The sequence below is a fragment of the Diaphorina citri genome, unplaced genomic scaffold (genome assembly GCF_000475195.1).
Source record: "Diaphorina citri unplaced genomic scaffold, Diaci psyllid genome assembly version 1.1 scaffold1983, whole genome shotgun sequence".
Taxonomy (NCBI): domain Eukaryota; kingdom Metazoa; phylum Arthropoda; class Insecta; order Hemiptera; family Psyllidae; genus Diaphorina; species Diaphorina citri.
In genome coordinates, this window is record NW_007379409.1 from 2,298 (window position 1) to 22,228 (window position 19,931).

General features: G+C 40.1%; 3 protein-coding genes across 3 annotated transcripts; 1 reads left to right on the plus strand and 2 right to left on the minus strand.

The window, feature by feature from the left end:
* Window positions 1-444: 444 nt before the first annotated feature.
* Window positions 445-11,138, minus strand: LOC113470973. Its single transcript, XM_026829796.1, has 3 exons — window positions 10,970-11,138; window positions 8,044-8,798; window positions 445-1,189 (listed from the first exon to the last, which is right to left on the minus strand). Exons 1-3 carry the CDS (start codon window positions 11,136-11,138, stop codon window positions 1,034-1,036), a joined length of 1,080 nt encoding a protein of 359 aa, XP_026685597.1. The 3' UTR covers window positions 445-1,033.
* A 986-nt stretch (window positions 11,139-12,124) lies between these two features.
* LOC113470974 (dentin sialophosphoprotein-like) lies at window positions 12,125-14,008 on the plus strand. Its single transcript, XM_026829797.1, has 2 exons — window positions 12,125-13,307; window positions 13,802-14,008. The coding sequence occupies exon 1, from the start codon at window positions 12,152-12,154 to the stop codon at window positions 13,280-13,282; it is 1,131 nt and encodes a 376-aa protein (XP_026685598.1). The 5' UTR covers window positions 12,125-12,151; the 3' UTR covers window positions 13,283-13,307; window positions 13,802-14,008.
* LOC113470979 (ras GTPase-activating-like protein IQGAP2) lies at window positions 13,328-19,718 on the minus strand. Its single transcript, XM_026829798.1, has 4 exons — window positions 19,345-19,718; window positions 17,815-18,016; window positions 16,655-16,821; window positions 13,328-13,660 (listed from the first exon to the last, which is right to left on the minus strand). The coding sequence occupies exons 1-4, from the start codon at window positions 19,354-19,356 to the stop codon at window positions 13,328-13,330; spliced, it is 714 nt and encodes a 237-aa protein (XP_026685599.1). The 5' UTR covers window positions 19,357-19,718.
* Window positions 19,719-19,931: the final 213 nt, after the last annotated feature.

The following is a 19,931-nucleotide window of genomic DNA, read 5'->3' on the forward strand; positions in this document are numbered from 1 at the left end:
GCTACTCGATTAAAGTAGCAACTCAATTGTCCCAACGAGGCTGAGTGCACCCCGAACTCCAAGCACAGAGCCGAAAAAAACCTCGGCTCCCTGGGAATCGAACCCGGGCCTCCCGCGTGCAAGCCTAGTGTGATACCCACTCGGCCATGGAGGTTGCTTAATTACCCATAGGTTGATGTGTAACATCACTACTGAGTTCTAAACATACGCAGAACCTTTTGAAAAAAGTCAGTACCTACTTCGGTACCTTGAGGTCAAAATTCAGTATATTTCTGGACTGTACTGTGCTAATAAAGCCGTCCAAATTTGCTTGTGTTTCTATTCTGTCCGCCATTACACATTTTTTTTTTAATTATTATTATATTTTTTATTTTTTTAATTTTTTATTTATTATTATTATTTTTTTTTTTTCGTACCCAAGCAACTTTCAAGATGAAACCTAGTACCTACACGCCAAAAGACAAAAAAGTTTCAGAAATAAGTCTGCAGAAGAAAAAAGTTGCAGGATTGTTGCATTAACATTTCTGGACTGATGAGAATCAGTGTTTCTGATGAAAATGTTGCTGGTGGGTTCTCATCCTAGCATTATTATTATTCTCTCCCTCTCTCTCTCATTTCTTTCCTTTAATCTGAATAGATTTAAAATGTACTATTATTCTCTGATATCCTACATGTAGAGATCTATATAAATCGAATGCTTTGTTTGGTCCAAGATTATAAAACTTTTCAAGGGGAGTATGTGAATTGAATGTAACTTGCTTGGACCCTAATAAGTAGCGTGCACCTGATACCCGAACCGAGAACAATTCACATTGAGCAGTACATTCCCAGTCCTCGTACTCAGTAGAAGTACATTTTAAATATATATATCTACAAGGATAGGAAGATTCCTGCATCCCACAAACCTTCCAATTTAGACCTTCAATCAGATATTCCTCTTCTCCTTCATATAGCCTATTGAAATCCATTTGGTTCCATTTTATTACAAAATATTTTTTTATATTTTGAACAACTATGGATACTATATCTCCTTTTACTTTTTCAATTGCACTTCTGGGTTCAGAAGAATCAGTTTGCTGTGTTCCACTAGGTTCAGGGTATGAAGAATCAGTTTGCTGTGTTCCACTAGGTTCAGGGTATGAAGAATCAGTTTGCTGTGTTCCACTAGGTTCAGGGTATGAAGAATCAGTTTGCTGTGTTCCACTAGGTTCAGGGTTGATCCTTCGGGCCGGATTACAAACTCATCATCACGTACACAGGTATTGTGAAGAATTGGTCCTTCGGGCGGGATTACAAACTCATCATCACGTACACAGGTATTGTGAAGAATTGGTCCTTCGGGCCGGATTACAAACTCATCATCACCTACACAGGTATTGTGAAGAATTGGTCCTTCGGGCCAGATTACAAACTCATCATCACCTACACAGGTATTGTGAAGAATTGGTCCTTCGGGCCGGATTACAAACTCATCATCACCGTTTGCTGTGCTCTTCTAGGTTCAGGGTTGGAAGAATAATTTGCTCTATTTGCTAAAATTCGTTTGTGTTTCTTGAATAATTTGCTATCAAGTGCATCCATGAAATCGAATGCAGATATTTGCTTTACTCTGACATTTGATAACAATGTTTTCAAAACATTTTCCGAAAATGATTTCACTAGTGCTGTACTTCTGTCCGTTTCAGCAGGATCAATATTGCCAGTATCCATGTTTTTTTCACTGTACGAAAGTTCTTTGCTATCTTCCCAGTCTGATTTTTCACTACGGAGATTGTCATCTTCATCTTCTGACTCATCATCAAGGCTGAGTTTTGACAGATCTGTTCCACTACATGACACATCTGATGTGTTGTCACCACTAAACTCTTGTTTCTCAATATCATTTGTCTTCTCATCATTGCTTTCCCTCGTACTCATATTATCTTGCCAGTTAATAACACCGGAGAGGATGTCAATTTCCGAAGCACAAAACCAATCTGACTTGAGTAAATCCATAAGGACACATCATTGCTTTCCCTCGTACTCATATTATTTTGCCAGTTAATAACACCGGAGAGGATGTCAATTTCCAAAGCACAAAACCAATCTGACTTGAGTAAATCCATAAGGACATCAAACTTTAACTCGACAAAACTTGTATGCTTCACAAGTTGATCTGCTTAGCGAAATTTCGACAAGAGAAATTTGGAATATCAGGGGATATCGCTAAGGCCTTCTTACAGATTAGCATAACGCCTAGAGACAGAGACTTCTTACGTTTTTTGTGGCGTACTGTATAAGGACATCAAACTTTAAGTCGACAAAACTTGTATGCTTCACAAGTTGATCTGCATTTTGATATACAAACATGGTAAGCCTCTTGTACAAATCTATGAGGTCAAATTGCTTGGAAGTATCATTAAAACCCATCCCCCCATTTCAGATAACTACAACCTGTCGCTGAAACGTCTAGAGTCGACATTGCGGAGACTGAAACGGGAGGGGTACGAGAAGGAGTACGGGAAGGTGCTGGACGGATGGAAGGAGTCTGGGATCATCGAATTGGTTCCTATTTCAGATAACTACAACCTGTCGCTGAAACGTCTAGAGTCGACAGTGCGGAGACTGAAACGGGAGGGGTACGAGAAAGAGTACGGGAAGGTGCTGGACGGATGGAAGGAGTCTGGGATCATCGAATTGGTCCCACCGGACGAGCGAGACAACTCGGCTCATTACGTTCCCCATCATCACGTCGTGAAACCGAACTCGACCACACCTGTACGCCCCGTATTCGATTGCTCAGCTAAGGATGGTAAGAAAGCGTCATTGAATGAATGCTTAGAATCAGGACCAAATCTGTTAGAAAAGATTCCCGCCGCACTAGCGAAATTTCGACAAGAGAAATTCGGAATATCAGGGGATATCGCTAAGGCCTTCTTACAGATTAGCATAACGCCTAGAGACAGAGACTTCTTACGTTTTTTGTGGCGTACTGAAGATGGCGAATTACAAGTACTCAGACACTGTAGAGTCGTTTTCGGCGCGACTCCAAGTCCGTTTCTATTAGAAGCGTGCATCAGACTTCACATAGACACTTTGATTTCTCGATGTGAAGAGGGAAATTCAACTCACGATCCAGAACTGCTCGTTACATTACGCGACAGTTTTTATGTGGATAATTGTTTGTCCAGTGTGAGTAGCCTAGAACAGGCAGAGAGATTTATCAGTCTCGCTTCCGATGTAATGGCCTCGAAAGGTTTTGACCTTAGGGGGTGGGAGAAGACGGGAGATGAGGCCCCGTCCCAGGAAAGTCCATCTGGTATCAGTACCACTACGGTGGAGGATTTGGCTTCATCTACAAAACTATGCAATGTATTAATGTATACGTTAGTTGTGAACATACACAGTGAGAATGACAGTATCAAAAGGGTACGTGTCATAATTGACACTGGTTCACAGAGGTCATATGTGCTGAACAGTACAGTAAGTGATTTGAAATTAGTATCACACAAGAAAGAGTGTATTGTACACGTACTATTTGGAGGAAGTACAACCAAACCTGTGGATCATGATGTGTATAAAATACACCTATCTAACCTAGACGGATCTTACAGATGTAATTTTGATGTTTTAGGCCAAGACCAGATTTGTGGAAACATTCCAGTAGTTCCAGACGGCCCATGGATGAAGGAGTTACAAGATGATAACATCTTCATTTCTGACAGTCACTCATGTCAGGAAGACATCAGCGTACTGATTGGCGCGGACGTCGCGGCGAAACTATGGACTGGCCGTACCAAACAAACATCATCAGGACTAGTCGCCTTGCAAACAAAGCTAGGCTGGACACTGTCTGGTAGAGTACCAGGTGGTATTGGTGAGAAATTGTCATCTATGATTGTTCATGACCTGTTGGTTAAAGACATGAACATTACCGATTTGTGGACGTTAGATGTGCTCGGTATAAGAGACCCTCTAGAGAAAACTAGTAAACTAGAGCAATTTTAGAATTTTTAGATTAGATCGTCTATTCGTCTCTCGTCTCTTCGGTCTCTTGAACTTGAAACCTTGAAAGTTGTGAAACAAAACATGGCTGAACCAATGAGATTCCGCTTTCTTTCTTCTTTGGACGTAAAGTACGTAAACACAGCGAAATCTCACACTCCCATTGGTTCAGCCATGTTTGATCCAGTTTTGTTTCAAAATACACCCGCTGTTGTCAAATGACACATGGGAAATACCGTACATGTCCGATGAATATATTTACCGTACAGTTTTCAATTTTTACTTTCTATTACCACAGTATAGCGAGCTATACTAGTTGACAGAGGGAACTGTAACTGCTAAGGTAACGTCCCGAATATAAAGAGAGAAGGAAGACAGGATAAGAGAAAGCCAGCCGTTCCGAGAACGAACATTCTCCCTTTACCAGGCGACCGTCTTGACCACTACGCCACCGAGGCAGGTGACCGAAAACGCACAGTTTTCAATTTTTACTTTCCATTACCACAGTATAGCGAGCTATACTAGTTGACAGAGGGAACTGTAACTGCTAAGGTCTTATCGTCCCGAATATAAAGAGAGAAGGAAGACAGGATAGGAGAAAGCCAGCCGTTCCTAGAACGAACATTCTCCCTTTACCAGGCGACCGTCTTGACCACTACGCCACCGAGGCAGGTGACCGAAAAAAAAACACGATTTTCTAAGCTGGCCTAGTTAGCTTGGTTGGTAGCGCATCTGCCTTGTAAGCGCTAGGCCGCCGGTTCGATTCTTCTGAATGGATAAGGTTCGTTCTCGGAACGGCTGGCTTTCTCCTATATCCTGTCTTCCTTCTCTCTTCGATTTCGGGACGATAGGAATAGGACCCTAGCAGTTACAGTCCCCTCAGTCAAACCTCAAAAAAAAAACTACAAAGTCAACTTCGTCAATCATTTTGTACAATTTATTTTACACATGTACCTGTCTTTACAGTTTTTTTCCTTATCCCTACAAAGTCAACTTCGTCAATCATTTTGTACAATTTATTTTACACATGTACCTGTCTTTACAGTTTTTTTCCTTATCCTATAGCAGCGGTTCTCAACCTTTTCTTGACCGCGTACCCCTTGGGTACTCGGATTTAACCTCACGTACCCCCGCCACCATCATAATGAGTACCGGGTACCCATAGGTTGATGTGTAACATCACTACTGAGTTCTAAACATACGCAGAACCTTTTGAAAAAAGTCAGTACCTACTTCGGTACCTTGAGGTCAAAATTCAGTATATTTCTGGACTGTACTGTGCTAATAAAGCCGTCCAAATTTGCTTGTGTTTCTATTCTGTCCGCCATTACACATTTTTTTTTTAATTATTATTATATTTTTTATTTTTTTAATTTTTTATTTATTATTATTATTTTTTTTTTTTCGTACCCACGCTTGAGAATCGCTGTCCTATAGGAAGGAAAGAAATGTGACCTGTGTAATTATTAATATTAGGTTACGTATTCTTAGGGGTGGCAATCTGCACTTTTTTCAATCTCGTGAGCTTGATACTAAAACTTAATTTCGTACAAAAATAGGCATCCAAGGAAATGATACTAGGAGAAGACCAAAGACCACAACAATACTTGATGTTCCTCCCTAAAACAAAACACTCTTGTACAAGTCACCATTGATCTTAGGGATGGCTCGCTACAACTCTCTTGACGTGAAACCAGATGACGTGTTTCACTCAGAAAAGTAATATATATATGTAGGTATGTACATATACACACCCACCCATCAGTAACTGCCCCGATCTAATTTATTAGAACGAGGGTGTAGATGGTGTAATTAAAAAGAAAAGAAAAAAAATATATTAACCCACTTGGTAGGTTATCCAATGAACTCCTTCAGTCATTTGTAATAATTACTATTATACCTACAAAAATAATTAAAGACGAACATTTAAATTAAGTCTCAATTTAGACATTTAAAATGTAAAAAAAGTCAACTCCCATGGCGTAGTGTTCACTGCGCTCGCCTTTCACGCGGGAGACCCGGGTTCGGTTCCCGGCGGGGTCAAAAAATTTGTACCATGCAAGTGATTGATTCCGTGACTGTCCGTCTCGGGGCCCACTCAGCCTCGTGAGGAAATTTAGTCGCTATTATGTAATATAAATGCGCATAGCGACCGGTGCCAGCATGGTAGGTAATTGGGAGCTAAATTATTGCGATATACCTACTCATGCAAATGATTGATTCCGTGACTGTCCGTTTCGCGGCCCACTCAGCCTCGTGAGGAAAGTTAGTCGCTATTATGTAATATAAATGCGCATAGCGACCGGTGCCAGCATGGTAGGTAATTGGGAGCTAAATTATTGCGATATACCTACCTATGTATTTGGAAAAATCCTACAATACTGCAGTGAGCACCAAAGTTGTGAAATAATAACACAAAGAAACGACATTTAAAAATGTTAAAAAAAAAATCTGAATAATAAACATTATTTGAACAATTTGACACAAAAATGTCTACAATTATGTGTAGATTTTGCGATTAGACATTTAAAATGTAAAAAAAAAGAAAAAAATCTGAATAATAAACATTATTTTAACGACTTGACACTACGATTTTGATATAGCCAACGGTCGGCTGCGTGATGATCTCATAGACAATGTCGGTGGGGCCGGTATCGTTGTCCTCGGTATACAGATCGCGAGCTGTGATCAGCACTTCGTGGCCTGGGGAAGAAAAAATAAATCGGACACTGTTAAAACCTAAAAAGAACAGGTTATTTTATGATGGTGACGGGGGTTCGTGAGATGAAATCTAAAGGTACGCAAAAAAAAAAAAAAAAAAAAAAAAAAAAAAAAAATTTTTTTCAAAAAAAAAAAAAAAAAAAAAAAAAAAAATGGCCGATTTGCTCGTTATAGCATTTCACTGCCCATACCACATAACAGGCGATATGACCATTTGAAATGAAATTTAAAAAAATTGTTGAAAAAAAATAATCCAGAGTTCTCATTTCCATCTCTAAAATTCTTTTAATCGTTTAAATTATTTTACAAAATGTGTGTACCAAAAATGAGTTAGCAAAAAATTATTCTATTGATTTTTACTTTTTGTACAAAATGCAGCCCATAAGATGAATGGGTATGAGGCTGAGAGGACCAAGTCCAAAAAAAATCGACTTTTGGAGTACCTGTTGTACATTGTTGAAAAGAGCACGAAAAGGTCTATTTTTTCTTTTTCGTTGGTTGCTAACGTCACTTTATTAGTGTTGTATTGAAATGAGAGCAAAAACAAAAGGGCTATATCTTTTTGACCTTTGACTCGTATTAAAATTTAGACGTATTAAAGTTTAGACTGCGGAAGTAAAGGGACTTTTCAGTCTCATTCTGGCAGGATAAACAGGGTATATTCTATTCTAAAATTTGACTCCATCTCAAAACCATTTATGGACTTGGTCTGCTCGGCTTCTTATGCCATTCAAATGTCAAGTGTGGTCGGACGCAATTGGAGGTTTTGGTTGGTAGGCACTGGTAGGGCTAGGAAGTAGGAAGTAGCGCCCGGTTTGCTTTCAGCAAGTGGCAGCAGTGACTCCAACATAATATGGCGGGAGCCTGGGTTCTCATTCTATTATTATTCTCTCCCTCATTTCTTTCCTAAAATCTGAATAGATTTAAAATGTACTCTTATTATATGAGATCTTAATGCATAGATTGCTCTGTATGGTCTAAAATCATTACACTGTACAAGGGGAGTATGTGAATTGAATGTAACTCGATTGGACCCTAATAAGAGGGGTGCATCTGATTTCCGAACCCAGAACAATTCACATTGAGCAGTACATTCCCAGTCCTTGTACTCAGTAGAAGTACATTTTAAATATATATTATATCTACAAGGATAGGAAGATTCCCGCATCCCACAAACCTTCCAATTTAGACCTTCAATCGGATATTCCTCTTCTGCTTCATATAGCCTATTGAAACCGTTCCATTTTATTACAAAATGTTTTTCTATATTTTTAACAGTTATGGATACTATATCTTCTTTTACTTTTTCAATTGCACTTCTGGGTTCGGAAGAATCATTTTGCTGTGTTCCACTAGGTTCAGGGTATGAAGAATCAGTTTGCTGTGTTCCACTAGGTTCAGGGTATGAAGAATCAGTTTGCTGTGTTCCACTAGGTTCAGGGTATGAAGAATCAGTTTGCTGTGTTCCACTAGGTTCAGGGTATGAAGAATCAGTTTGCTGTGTTCCACTAGGTTCAGGGTATGAAGAATCAGTTTGCTGTGTTCCACTAGGTTCAGGGTATGAAGAATCAGTTTGCTGTGTTCCACTAGGTTCAGGGTATGAAGAATCAGTTTGCTGTGTTCCACTAGGTTCAGGGTATGAAGAATCAGTTTGCTGTGTTCCACTAGGTTCAGGGTATGAAGAATCAGTTTGCTGTGTTCCACTAGGTTCAGGGTATGAAGAATCAGTTTGCTGTGTTCCACTAGGTTCAGGGTATGAAGAATCAGTTTGCTGTGTTCCACTAGGTTCAGGGTATGAAGAATCAGTTTGCTGTGTTCCACTAGGTTCAGGGTATGAAGAATCAGTTTGCTGTGTTCCACTAGGTTCAGGGTATGAAGAATCAGTTTGCTGTGTTCCACTAGGTTCAGGGTATGAAGAATCAGTTTGCTGTGTTCCACTAGGTTCAGGGTATGAAGAATCAGTTTGCTGTGTTCCACTAGGTTCAGGGTATGAAGAATCAGTTTGCTGTGTTCCACTAGGTTCAGGGTATGAAGAATCAGTTTGCTGTGTTCCACTAGGTTCAGGGTATGAAGAATCAGTTTGCTGTGTTCCACTAGGCAAATCAAAGAAGAAGTAAGACAGGATAGGAGAAAGCCAGCCAGTTCCAAGAACAAATTATCCCCATATGATAAAATCCACCCCGGGCGGGAATGTTGTTGTTGTAGCAGCTTTCGCTGAATGGTGATGGCAGATTAAAGAGAAGATATCTTTTTGTATCTGCCATACACCTGGGTGATGGTCTCTAGCCATGTTTAATACATTAATCCTGAGCCACAGTCAACCATCATGAGGACTTGTGCTTATTCTTTAAAAGCAGAGAGAAGCCTTTGAAGAACTGCCAGCTAGCTAGGCTGGTTAGAGTTAGCTGTTCTCCTCTCTGTTTATAGTCTCACAGTCAGACACTAGTCTACTCTCTGTTTAACGTCTCCTAGAGCCTAGACAATGTTTATCGTCCCCTAGCTAGACCCGGGCGGAAATCGAAACCGCCGCTTAGTGCTTACAAGGCAGACACGCTACCAACCAAGCTAGCTAGGCTGGTCGTTGTGAGTTTGATTTACCTGGTTGGTTTGCTGAAAAATCAAAGAAGAAGTAAGACAGGATAGGAGAAAGCCAGCCAGTTCCAAGAACAAATTATCCCCATATGATAAAAACCACCCCGGGCGGGAATGTTGTTGTTGTTGTAGCAGCTTTTGCTGAATGGTGATGGCAGATTAAAGAGAAGATATCTTTTTGTATCTGCCATACACCTGGGTGATGGTCTCTAGCCATGTTTAATACATTCATCCTGAGCCGCAGTCAACCATCATGAGGACTTGGGCTTATTCTTTAAAAGCAGAGAGAACCCTTTGAAGAACTGCCAGTTACTTAGCTAGTCTGGTTAGGGTTAGCTGTTCTCCTCCCTGTTTATCTAGGCTGGTCGTTGTGAATTTGATTTACCTGGTTGGTTTGCTGAATGCTTCGTGAAAAATATCAACAGGTGGGAATCTTCAGTGAAACATGTGGTCAAGTTCTTGATAGTAATAAAAACGAAGGTCTTTCTTCTCTTGTCAGAATAGAAAATGGAATTAATGGAAACCTGGGTGGAGTGAGGAATTGTAGAACGTAGATTGATGTTTGAGTTTGAGTGGATTCTTGCTGCTTACTAGACCAATTTTAGAATGGAATTGTAGAACGTAGATTGATGTTTGAGTGGATTCTAGCTTAGTGCTTACTAGACCGATTTTAGATTAGACATTTAGACAATAGACATTAGATCACGTCTCTTCGGTCTCTTGAAAGTTGTGAAACAAAACACAAAACATGGCTGAACCAATGAGATTCCCCTTTGGACGTAAACTAATTACTAAACACAGCTACACAGCGAAATCTCACACTCCCATTGGTTCAGCCATATTTGATCCAGTTTTGTTTCAAAATACACCCGCTGTTGTCAAATGACACATGGGAAATACCGTACATGTCCGATGAATATATTTACCGTACACTCCCATTGGTTCAGCCATGTTTGATCCAGTTTTGTTTCAAAATACACCCGCTGTTGTCAAATGACACATGAGGCCGTGGTTATGAACAGGGCTGAGATAGGCCATTCTGAGATGTTCTTGGCAAGTGGAAAATGATGTGGTAACTTTTACTTTCCATTACCACAGTATAGCGAGCTATACTGGTTGACAGAGGGAACTGTAACTGCTATGGGTCTTATCGTCCCGAATATAAAGAGAGAAGGAAGACAGGATAGGAGAAAGCCAGCCGTTCCGAGAACGAACATTCTCCCTTTACCAGGCGACCGTCTTGACCACTACGCCACCGAGGCAGGTGACCGAAAAGATTTTAGATTAGATCGTCTATTCGTCTCTTCGGTCTCTTGAACTTGAAAGTTGTGAAACAAAACATGGCTGAACCAATGAGATTCCGCTTTCTTTCTTCTTTGGACGTATCTTGTTCTTGTTCAATATTTCAATGTTTGGAGTAACATTTCTTGTTCAGCCCTTTCCTTTGTTCTTGTTCAATATTTCAATGTTTGGAATAATATTTCTTGTTCAGCCCTTTCCTTTGTTCTTGTTCAATATTTCAATGTTTGGAGTAATATTTCTTGTTCAGCCCTTTCCCTGGTTCTTGTTCAATATTTCAATGTTTGGAGTAATATTTCTTGTTCAATATTTCAATGTTTGGAGTACTATTTCTTGTTCAATATTTCAATGTAGTGAGTTGTTAGGAGCATACCAAGTTGCTTGCTTGCCATTCCCACCAGATGGCTCCAAGCATAAAATTGAGTTTTATTTACAAGAAATGTGGTGTCACTACAGGTCTTGTTGTTCAACATGGCCTCCATGTGTTTCTTCAATAGTTGAGAGTTGTTTCTGTGTATGTAATCTGTGTTTACTTCTGCCATCCTGTGAAATAAACAAATAAAAACAATAAGTAGCTCCTATGGCCAAGTGGATATCACACTAGGCTTGCATGCTGGAGGTCCCGGGTTTGATTCCCAATGGTCTTGATTGTGAGTTCAATTTCCACCGGGTACAAACTATCCTAAACTGGCAAGTTTTGTCCTCATGAGGCTGAGTGCATTCCAAGCATAGAGCTGAAAAAACTTTGACCATTGGGAATCAAACCCGGGACCTCCAGCATGCAAGCCTAGTGTGATATCCACTTGGCCATAGGAGCTACTTATTGTTTTTATTTATTTCACAGGATGGCAGAAGTAAACACAGATTACATACACAGAAACAACTCTCAACTATTGAAGAAACACATGGAGGCCATGTTGAACAACAAGATCTGCAGTGACACCACATTTCTTGTAAATAAAACTCAGTTTTATGCTTGGAGCCATCTGGTGGGAATGGCAAGCAAGCAACTTGGTATTCTTCTAACAACTCACTACGAAGAATACGGAAACAGAAACATTTACATAGAAAATGTCAAATCCAATGAAAGCTTCCTTGTTATTCTCAAATATATCTATGGTGTTGAAATTAATTTCACCAGAACAAATGTCTCTCTTCTTTGTGAGGTATTGAGCCTTGCCCAGACATATGAGTTGACCGAGTTCTATGCAGATATCAAATATTACTTGTCTACACTTAACTGCTTCCAACTTGACATTGTAGTGGTCCTTCTCAATACTTCCAAGCAATTTGACCTCATAGATTTGTACAAGAGGCTTACCTTGTTTGTATATCAAAATGCAGATCAACTTGTGAAGCATACAAGTTTTGTCGAGTTAAAGTTTGATGTCCTTATGGATTTACTCAAGTCTTAGATTTGTACAAGAGGCTTACCATGTTTGTATATCAAAATGCAGATCAACTTGTGAAGCATACAAGTTTTGTCGAGTTAAAGTTTGATGTCCTTATGGATTTACTCAAGTCTAGTTTTGTCGAGTTAAAGTTTGATGTCCTTATGGATTTACTCAAGTCAGATTGGTTTTGTGCTTCGGAAATTGACATCCTCTCCGGTGTTATTGACTGGCAAGATAATATGAGTGCGAGGGAAAGCAATGATAAGAAGACAAATGAAAATGATATTGAGAAACAAGAGTTTAGTGGTGACAACACATCAGTTGTGTCACATAGTGGAACAGATCTGTCAAAACTCAGCCTTGATGATGAGTCAGGAGATGAAGATGGCAATCTCTGTAGTGAAAAATCAGACTGGGAAGATAGCAAAGAACTTTCGTACAGTGAAAAAAACATGGATACTGGCAATATTGATCCTGCTGAAACGGACAGAAGTACAGCACTAGTGAAATCATTTTCGGAAAATGTTTTGAAAACATTGTTATCAAATGTCAGAGTAAAGCTAATATCTGCATTTGATTTCATGGATGCACTTGATAGCAAATTATTCAAGAAATACAAACGAATTTTAGCAAATAGAGCAAATTATTCTTCCAACCCTGAACCTAGAAGAGCACAGCAAACTGATTCTTCCAACCTTGAACCTAGTGGAACACAGCAAACTGATTCTTCCAACCCTGAACTTAGTGGAACACAGCAAACTGATTCTTCCAACCCTGAACCTAGAAGAGCACAGCAAACTGATTCTTCCAACCCTGAACCTAGTGGAACACAGCCAACCGATTCTTCTGAACCCAGAAGTGCAATTGAAAAAGTAAAAGGAGATATAGTATCCATAACTGTTCAAAATATAGAAAAAGAATTTGTAATTAAAGGGAATCAAAAGGATTTCAGTAGGCTATATGAATCAGAAGAGGAATATCTGATTGAAGGTCTAAATTGGAAGGTTTGTTGGAGGCAGGAACCTATGTATAATTGTTACTTTTATGTAGATATATTTTTGAAATGTACTTCTACTGAGTACAAGGACTGGGAATGTACTGCTCAATGTGAATTGTTTTGGGTATCAGGTGCACGTTGCTCATTAGGGTCAAGGCAAAGTACATTCAATTCACATACTCCCCTTGTAGGGTTTTATAGGGTTAGACCATCCCAAGGATACCAATTTTTAACATTTCAGGGAGTATCCTTCAAGGTTCATTTTCAATCTATTCAGATTAATGGAAAGAAATGAGAGAGAGAGAGAGGGAGGGAGGGGGGTAAGCAACTTGGTATGCTCCTAACAACTCACTACGAAGAATACGGAAACAGAAAAATTTACATAGAAAATGTCAAATCCAATGAAAGCTTCCTTGTTATTCTCAAATATATCTATGGTGTTGAAATTAATTTCACCAGAACAAATGTCTCTCATCTTTGTGAGGTATTGAGCCTTGCCCAGACATATGAATTGACCGAGTTCTATGCAGATATCAAATATTACTTGTCTACACTTAACTGCTTCCAACTTGACATGGTAGTGGTCCAGATGGAGAAGTAGGTTGACATTGACTTTGGCCTTACCAAAGATATCCATGATGGAGATTCCCAGGAATTTCTTCTGTAGTAAATCCTGCAAAGAACAAGAATGGTAATTCCGGTAAGAATCTTTTACAGCAGAACCTCGATTATGTCAACTTATTGGGACCGAGGGTAGGTGAAATAATCGAAGTTCCGTATAAAACGCTGAAAAAATGCTGTGTACAGTATGGGGGAAATTGAAGATTGAAAGAGAGAGAGAGAGTGCGCTAAGATGAGAACCCACCAGCAACATTTTCATCAGAAACACTGGTTCACAACTGTTGCAAACCCAATGTTTTCTATGTATACTAGGCATTCTTCTTCTTCTTTCACTTCGTCTTTAATCCCGCTCAAGCGGGGTCGACGTTTCTTGTCAGTTGTCTCCAGTCATGTCTGTTTTGCCTCGATTATGTCAACTTATTGGGACCGAGGGTAGGTGAAATAATCGAAGTTCCGTATAAAACGCTGAAAAAATGCTGTGTACAGTATTTTTTTTTTTTGTCACCCTATACGAGTAAACCTATGTACATGTCTACATGTATGCCTTCAAACTTGGACAAAGTACATAGTTCTAGCTCAGGGACGCAACTCAGATGATAAATTTCAGAAATGGGACGCAACTCGGATTTGACAATCGGGACGCAAGTCGGATCCCCCCGTATAAAACAACGGAAAAAGGGCAAAAGTTGGGTACAAATTCCCTATTTTAGTCAGGATGGAAAGTGACAAGCTCGTCCCGTAGTATGCCTCTCATCCAATGAACGGATGATACAATACTTCCCCATTTAGGTGCTCGGTCAACACAAGAACTCATTTTATCCTGGAATTTTATCCTCATTTATTTGAGATTTCCGTGCCGTAGTATGCCCCTCATCCAATGAACGGATGATACAATACTTCCCCATTTAGGTGCTCGGTCAACACAAGAACACCAGAAAGTAACCCGTTGAAATATTAGCAATGAAAACATATCCCCCCCCAAATAATAATTTGATTTATTTTTCAACAAGACAGAACATTCAAACAAAGTTAATAATAACAAAAACAAAGAAAAGGATGAGGGAAGATACCCTGATGTACTCTATGTTTATAGTCCCTCAGCCAGACAGTTAGAGTTCCCTCTATCCAGTGGCGTAGCGTGGTCTAAAGTCAACTGTAAGGCGTGTAGGGCACTAATTTCCATCACCATGCACATTACTACATAAGTCATAATCCTGGAATTTTATCCTCATTTATTTGAGATTTTGACCACATAATAATGGAGCTCTAAGGGTTAGGTGGTAGAAAACGCCTAAGGCGTTAACCTCGCCCAGTGGTTACCTTCCACTCAAGAGTCTATTATTATTATTAAGAACACCAGAAAGTAACCCGTTGAAATATTAGCAATGAAAACATATCCCCCCCCCCAAATAATAATTTGATTTATTTTTCAACAAGACAGAACATTCAAACAAAGTTAATAATAACAAAAACAAAGAAAAGGATGAGGGAAGATACCCTGATGTACTCTATGTTTATAGTCCCTCAGCCAGACAGTTAGAGTTCCCTCTATCCAGTGGCGTAGCGTGGTCTAAAGTCAACTGTAAGGCGTGTAGGGCACTAATTTCCATCACCATGCACATTACTACATAAGTCATACACATGCTTCTTCATAAATATTTCAAGTCAATATTTAAGGGTAGGTATTTGAGTAAATTTTGAGTGTATGGCCGCCATACACGCCCTACATGAATGCTACGCCACTGCCTCTATCAAACCTTTTATACAGGGTGGCCCAGCGTTACGAGTACCTGACAATTTGATTTGCTCAGAACCTACTTTCTTATAACTTTTCGTAGCTTGTTGAAATGAACATCACTGAGTTCAGAACAAAAGAGGATGAGGGAAGATACCCTGATGTACTCTATGTTTATAGTCCCTCAGCCAGACAGTTAGAGTTCCCTCTATCAAATCTCTTATACAGGGTGGCCCAGCGTTACGCGTACCTGACAATTTGATTTGCTCAGAACCTACTTTCTTATAACTTTTCGTAGCTTGTTGAAATGAACATCACTGAGTTCAGAACAAAACAAGGTTTTGTTACAATGTAGTCGTGGACCCCGCAACATCGAGCTTTCGCTGTGGTAGCATTCCTCAAAAGTAGTGAATTTGTGACTAAGTAATGCTCAGATGAAGTTTCCCACCTATTTTGATTTTCCGTCCTCCTCACCCGATCTTAGCTCGTGCAACTTTTTTTTTAAATGGAAATATGTTAAAAACAAGGTGTATATTTATTAGACAAGGACTGTGGATGAGTTCACGGGTGCTTTTTACCGAGATATTCGTGCTATAATAGCCCAAAAAATGTTGGAGACAGTATGTCGAATTTTGCACACAGATTCATTGTATTCAAAATTAGGGCGATTTTTTGGCTAGCGTTGTTTTCCACACCTGATCCCATCACAGATCACAAGCAAAATGCCCAAAACAAACCTTATTTTGTTATTTAATTTAATTTTAATTTAATTGAAAGATCTACATTTACAATAAAATACAGTTATATGAAAGACTTGTAATACTGTGATACCCACAAAGTTGTGAAAAAAGCTCTCTGCTTTACCACAAAGATTCATGATTTGATTTGGATTATGTTCGTTCTCGGAACGGCTGGCTTTCTCCTCTTCTGACATCTTTCTCTTTTCGATTTCGGGACGTTAAGACCTTAGCAGTTACCCACAGTTCTCTCTATCAAACGTCTTGTAAAAAAAAAAATCCAACTTAAGGGTGTCCCAATAAGAACGCAAGATTTAATTGTTTAATAAAGCATGGTTCTCCATGGAATAGAATGGATTTGAGAAGTAAACATTCTGAAATTTTGTATGGAACAATAATCAGACAAATAACTTCCTCGACTTTGATGGTACATTCCTTTTGACGTTATCTTTCATTTAAAACAAATATCACTCTCTCATCTTGAAAATTGAACGTGTAGCATCATTTTAAAAACCGTCAGGTAACGCTAAGTGACCCTGTATATATAAAAAAACAGACAAAAAAAAAATCTTACCTGAATATTGATTTCCGCGCTCTCCATTTGCACGCCCATGAACTTGCCGTTGATCTGAAAGGCGCCATACGTTTCCCGCGGTTTGAACTCAATGAGAACATTCTTGAGTTGTTTCTCGTCCAACCCTTCCGCCTCTACTAGGATGCCTTTCTCGAACAATTGCTTGCCTAGGTGGAGGACAAAATGATCGGAATATTCAGTACAACAGAAAAAGAGACCCAATTCCCGAATAATCCGGCCCGAAGGACCAGTTTCCGATTAATCTGGCACAAAAGACCGATTTCGGATTAATCCGGCCAAAAGGACCAAATCCTCATTAATAGAGAGATTTTTGTATGTGTTTAAAAATAAATATGAAATTGAATTATTGTAACTGTAGGTGATGATGAGTTTGTAATCCCGCCCGAAGGACCAATACTTCACAATACCTGTGTAGGTTATGATGAGTTTGTAATCCGGCCCGAAGGACCAATACTTCACAATACCTGTGTAGGTGATGAGTTTGTAATCCGGCCCGAAGGACCAATACTTCACAATACCTGTGTAGGTGATGATGAGTTTGTAATCCGGCCCGAAGGACCAATTCTTCACAATACCTGTGTAGGTGATGATGAGTTTGTAATCCCGCCCGAAGGACCAATTCTCCACAATACCTGTGTAGATGATGATGAGTTTGTAATCCGGCCCGAAGGACCAATACTTTACAATACCTGTGTAGGTGATGATGAGTTTGTAATCCGGCCCGAAGGACCAATACTTCACAATACCTGTGTAGGTGATGAGTTTGTAATCCCGCCCGAAGGACCAATACTTCACAATACCTGTGTAGGTGATGAGTTTGTAATCCGGCCCAAAGGACCAATTCTTCACAATACCTGTGTAGGTGATGATGAGTTTGTAATCCGGCCCGAAGGACCAATTCTTCACAATACCTGTGTAGGTGATGATGAGTTTGTAATCCGGCCCGAAGGACCAATACTTCACAATACCTGTGTAGGTGATGATGAGTTTGTAATCCCGCCCGAAGGACCAATTCTTCACAATACCTGTGTAGGTGATAATTAGTTTGTAATCCGGCCCGAAGGACCAATTCTTCACAATACCTGTGTAGGTGATGATGAGTCTGTAATCCGGCCCGAAGGACCAATACTTCACAATACCTGTGTACGTGATGATGAGTTTGTGTTGGAGTTTCCTGTCGTGCTTGTCGTTGCTACAGATGGTGAGGTGGACGTTTCGCTTGCCGAGCGTCTGGTTCTGCAGACAGGAGCTGATGTACTTCTCGTAGTAGGAGATCTTCTCCGTGCTGGCGGCGATACGCTCGAGGAGACAGTCGCGGGTTTCGCGCACGGTCTGCAATTCCTGCGGGCCGCCAGAATATTTGCAAATGAAATAGAAAGTAAAAATAATAATAATACATATATAAATATGTACAGTCGAACCTGTCTAAGTGGGAAACCTGGATAACTGGGAAAAAAAATCGTGGCCCCTTCATGGCAACCTCTCCAAGTAGGACACTTTTTTTTAACTTGGAAACCTGGATAGGTGGGAAAAAATTGTTGGTCCCTTGGATTCCCACTTAGACAGGTTCGACTGTAAATATCAATCTTTCATTAGACGAACTGCTCAACTATCGCGTTGCCAATTGACACAGTAGACTAAGTCAGACACAAATGTTATAAATTTCAAAGAATTAATTTGACGATGGGATTAGTACACAAACTAAGGAGAAGGAATACCTACAGCCGGACACCAACTTTAGTTGAATGGGCTGTAGAACACTTTCCTACCTCGGTGGTGTAGTGGTCAAGGCGCTCGCCTGGTAAACAGGAGGGCGTGGGTTCAATCCCAGCCGAGGTATGGAATACCTACCTCGGTGGTGTAGTGGTCAAGGCGCTACCTACCTCGGTGGTGTAGTGGTCAAGGCGCTACCTACCTCGGTGGTGTAGTGGTCAAGGCGCTACCTACCTCGGTGGTGTAGTGGTCAAGGCGCTACCTACCTCGGTGGTGTAGTGGTCAAGGCGCTACCTACCTCGGCCCCCTTGACACCTCCATACGTTCCTTACTCCCCAACCCTCCCTCCCTATTTGCTGACAAACCTGGTGTAGATTCCCTCGTGTCCTACCTGAGGGTGCCCGCAGAACGAGGAATTCAAGATGAAGCCGTAAGATGAAAAAAACAAACGTACACATTCTTATGAGACCGCGCAGCTACCTAAGGGTGCCCACAGAACGAGGAATTCAAGATGAAGCCGTAAGATGAAAAAAACAAACGTACACATTCTTATGAGACCGCGCAGTACGAAGCATTCCGAAGATTCGAGATAAATTTCAGAAACAAAGTTTCAGGAAAAAATTCCAAGAAGAAAATATTTTGTTTTTGAGGCAAATTCAATGGGTTTCAATGATCAGCTTGGAAATCTTTCTGGAAAATTCAACCTCGTTCTGCGTGCGCTTCTTTCTGGATTTTCGCCTGAATTGTTTCCGGATGTTCCGCCTGAATATGCTTCATATTGAATTCCTCGTTCTGCACCCCGAACTCCAAACAGAGCCGAAAAAATTTCGGCCCCGTTGGGAATCGAACCCGGGCCTCCTGCGTGCAAGCCTAGTATGATACCCACTCGGCCACGGAGTTTGTTATCATTATTAGCAATTACAGTTCCCTCTATCAAACCTCCGAAACAAATGTACCTTGCTTTGCATCTGTCTGTACTTGTTCTTGTTGTTGATGTCCTGAATGAGCTTGGTGACAATTTCCTGGTATCCATTGTCCTTAGTGACATAGCCACTCTCTTCTAGGGTGGACAGATATTTCCTCAACTTGACCTGGGAAGAAAAGGAATAGAATAGAGTAGAATGGAATATACACTCGCGAAGAGGTCCCTGGAGAGGGTTTTCCGAGTGTCCTGCCGATGGAAATGGTCAGAATTCATATTAGATTTAGAGTGAAATAAAAATAAAGTACAATAGCAGACTCATAGAGAATATAATGTATACACTCGCCAAGAGGGACCTGGAGAGGGTTTTCCGAGTGACCTGCCGATGGAATAGAACAGAATAGAACATACCTTATTTATAAATACTACCAGCATAGGACTGAAAAGTCCCTTTACTCTCGCAGTCTAAACAAGATCTTATATATTTGATTGGTTATAAAATTACATTTTAAGGAAAAATACCAAGACCTGTTAAAAAGTAATATTGATACTAAAACTTAATTTCGTACAAAAATAGGCATCCAAGGAAATGATACTAAAGACAAGACAAGACCACAACAA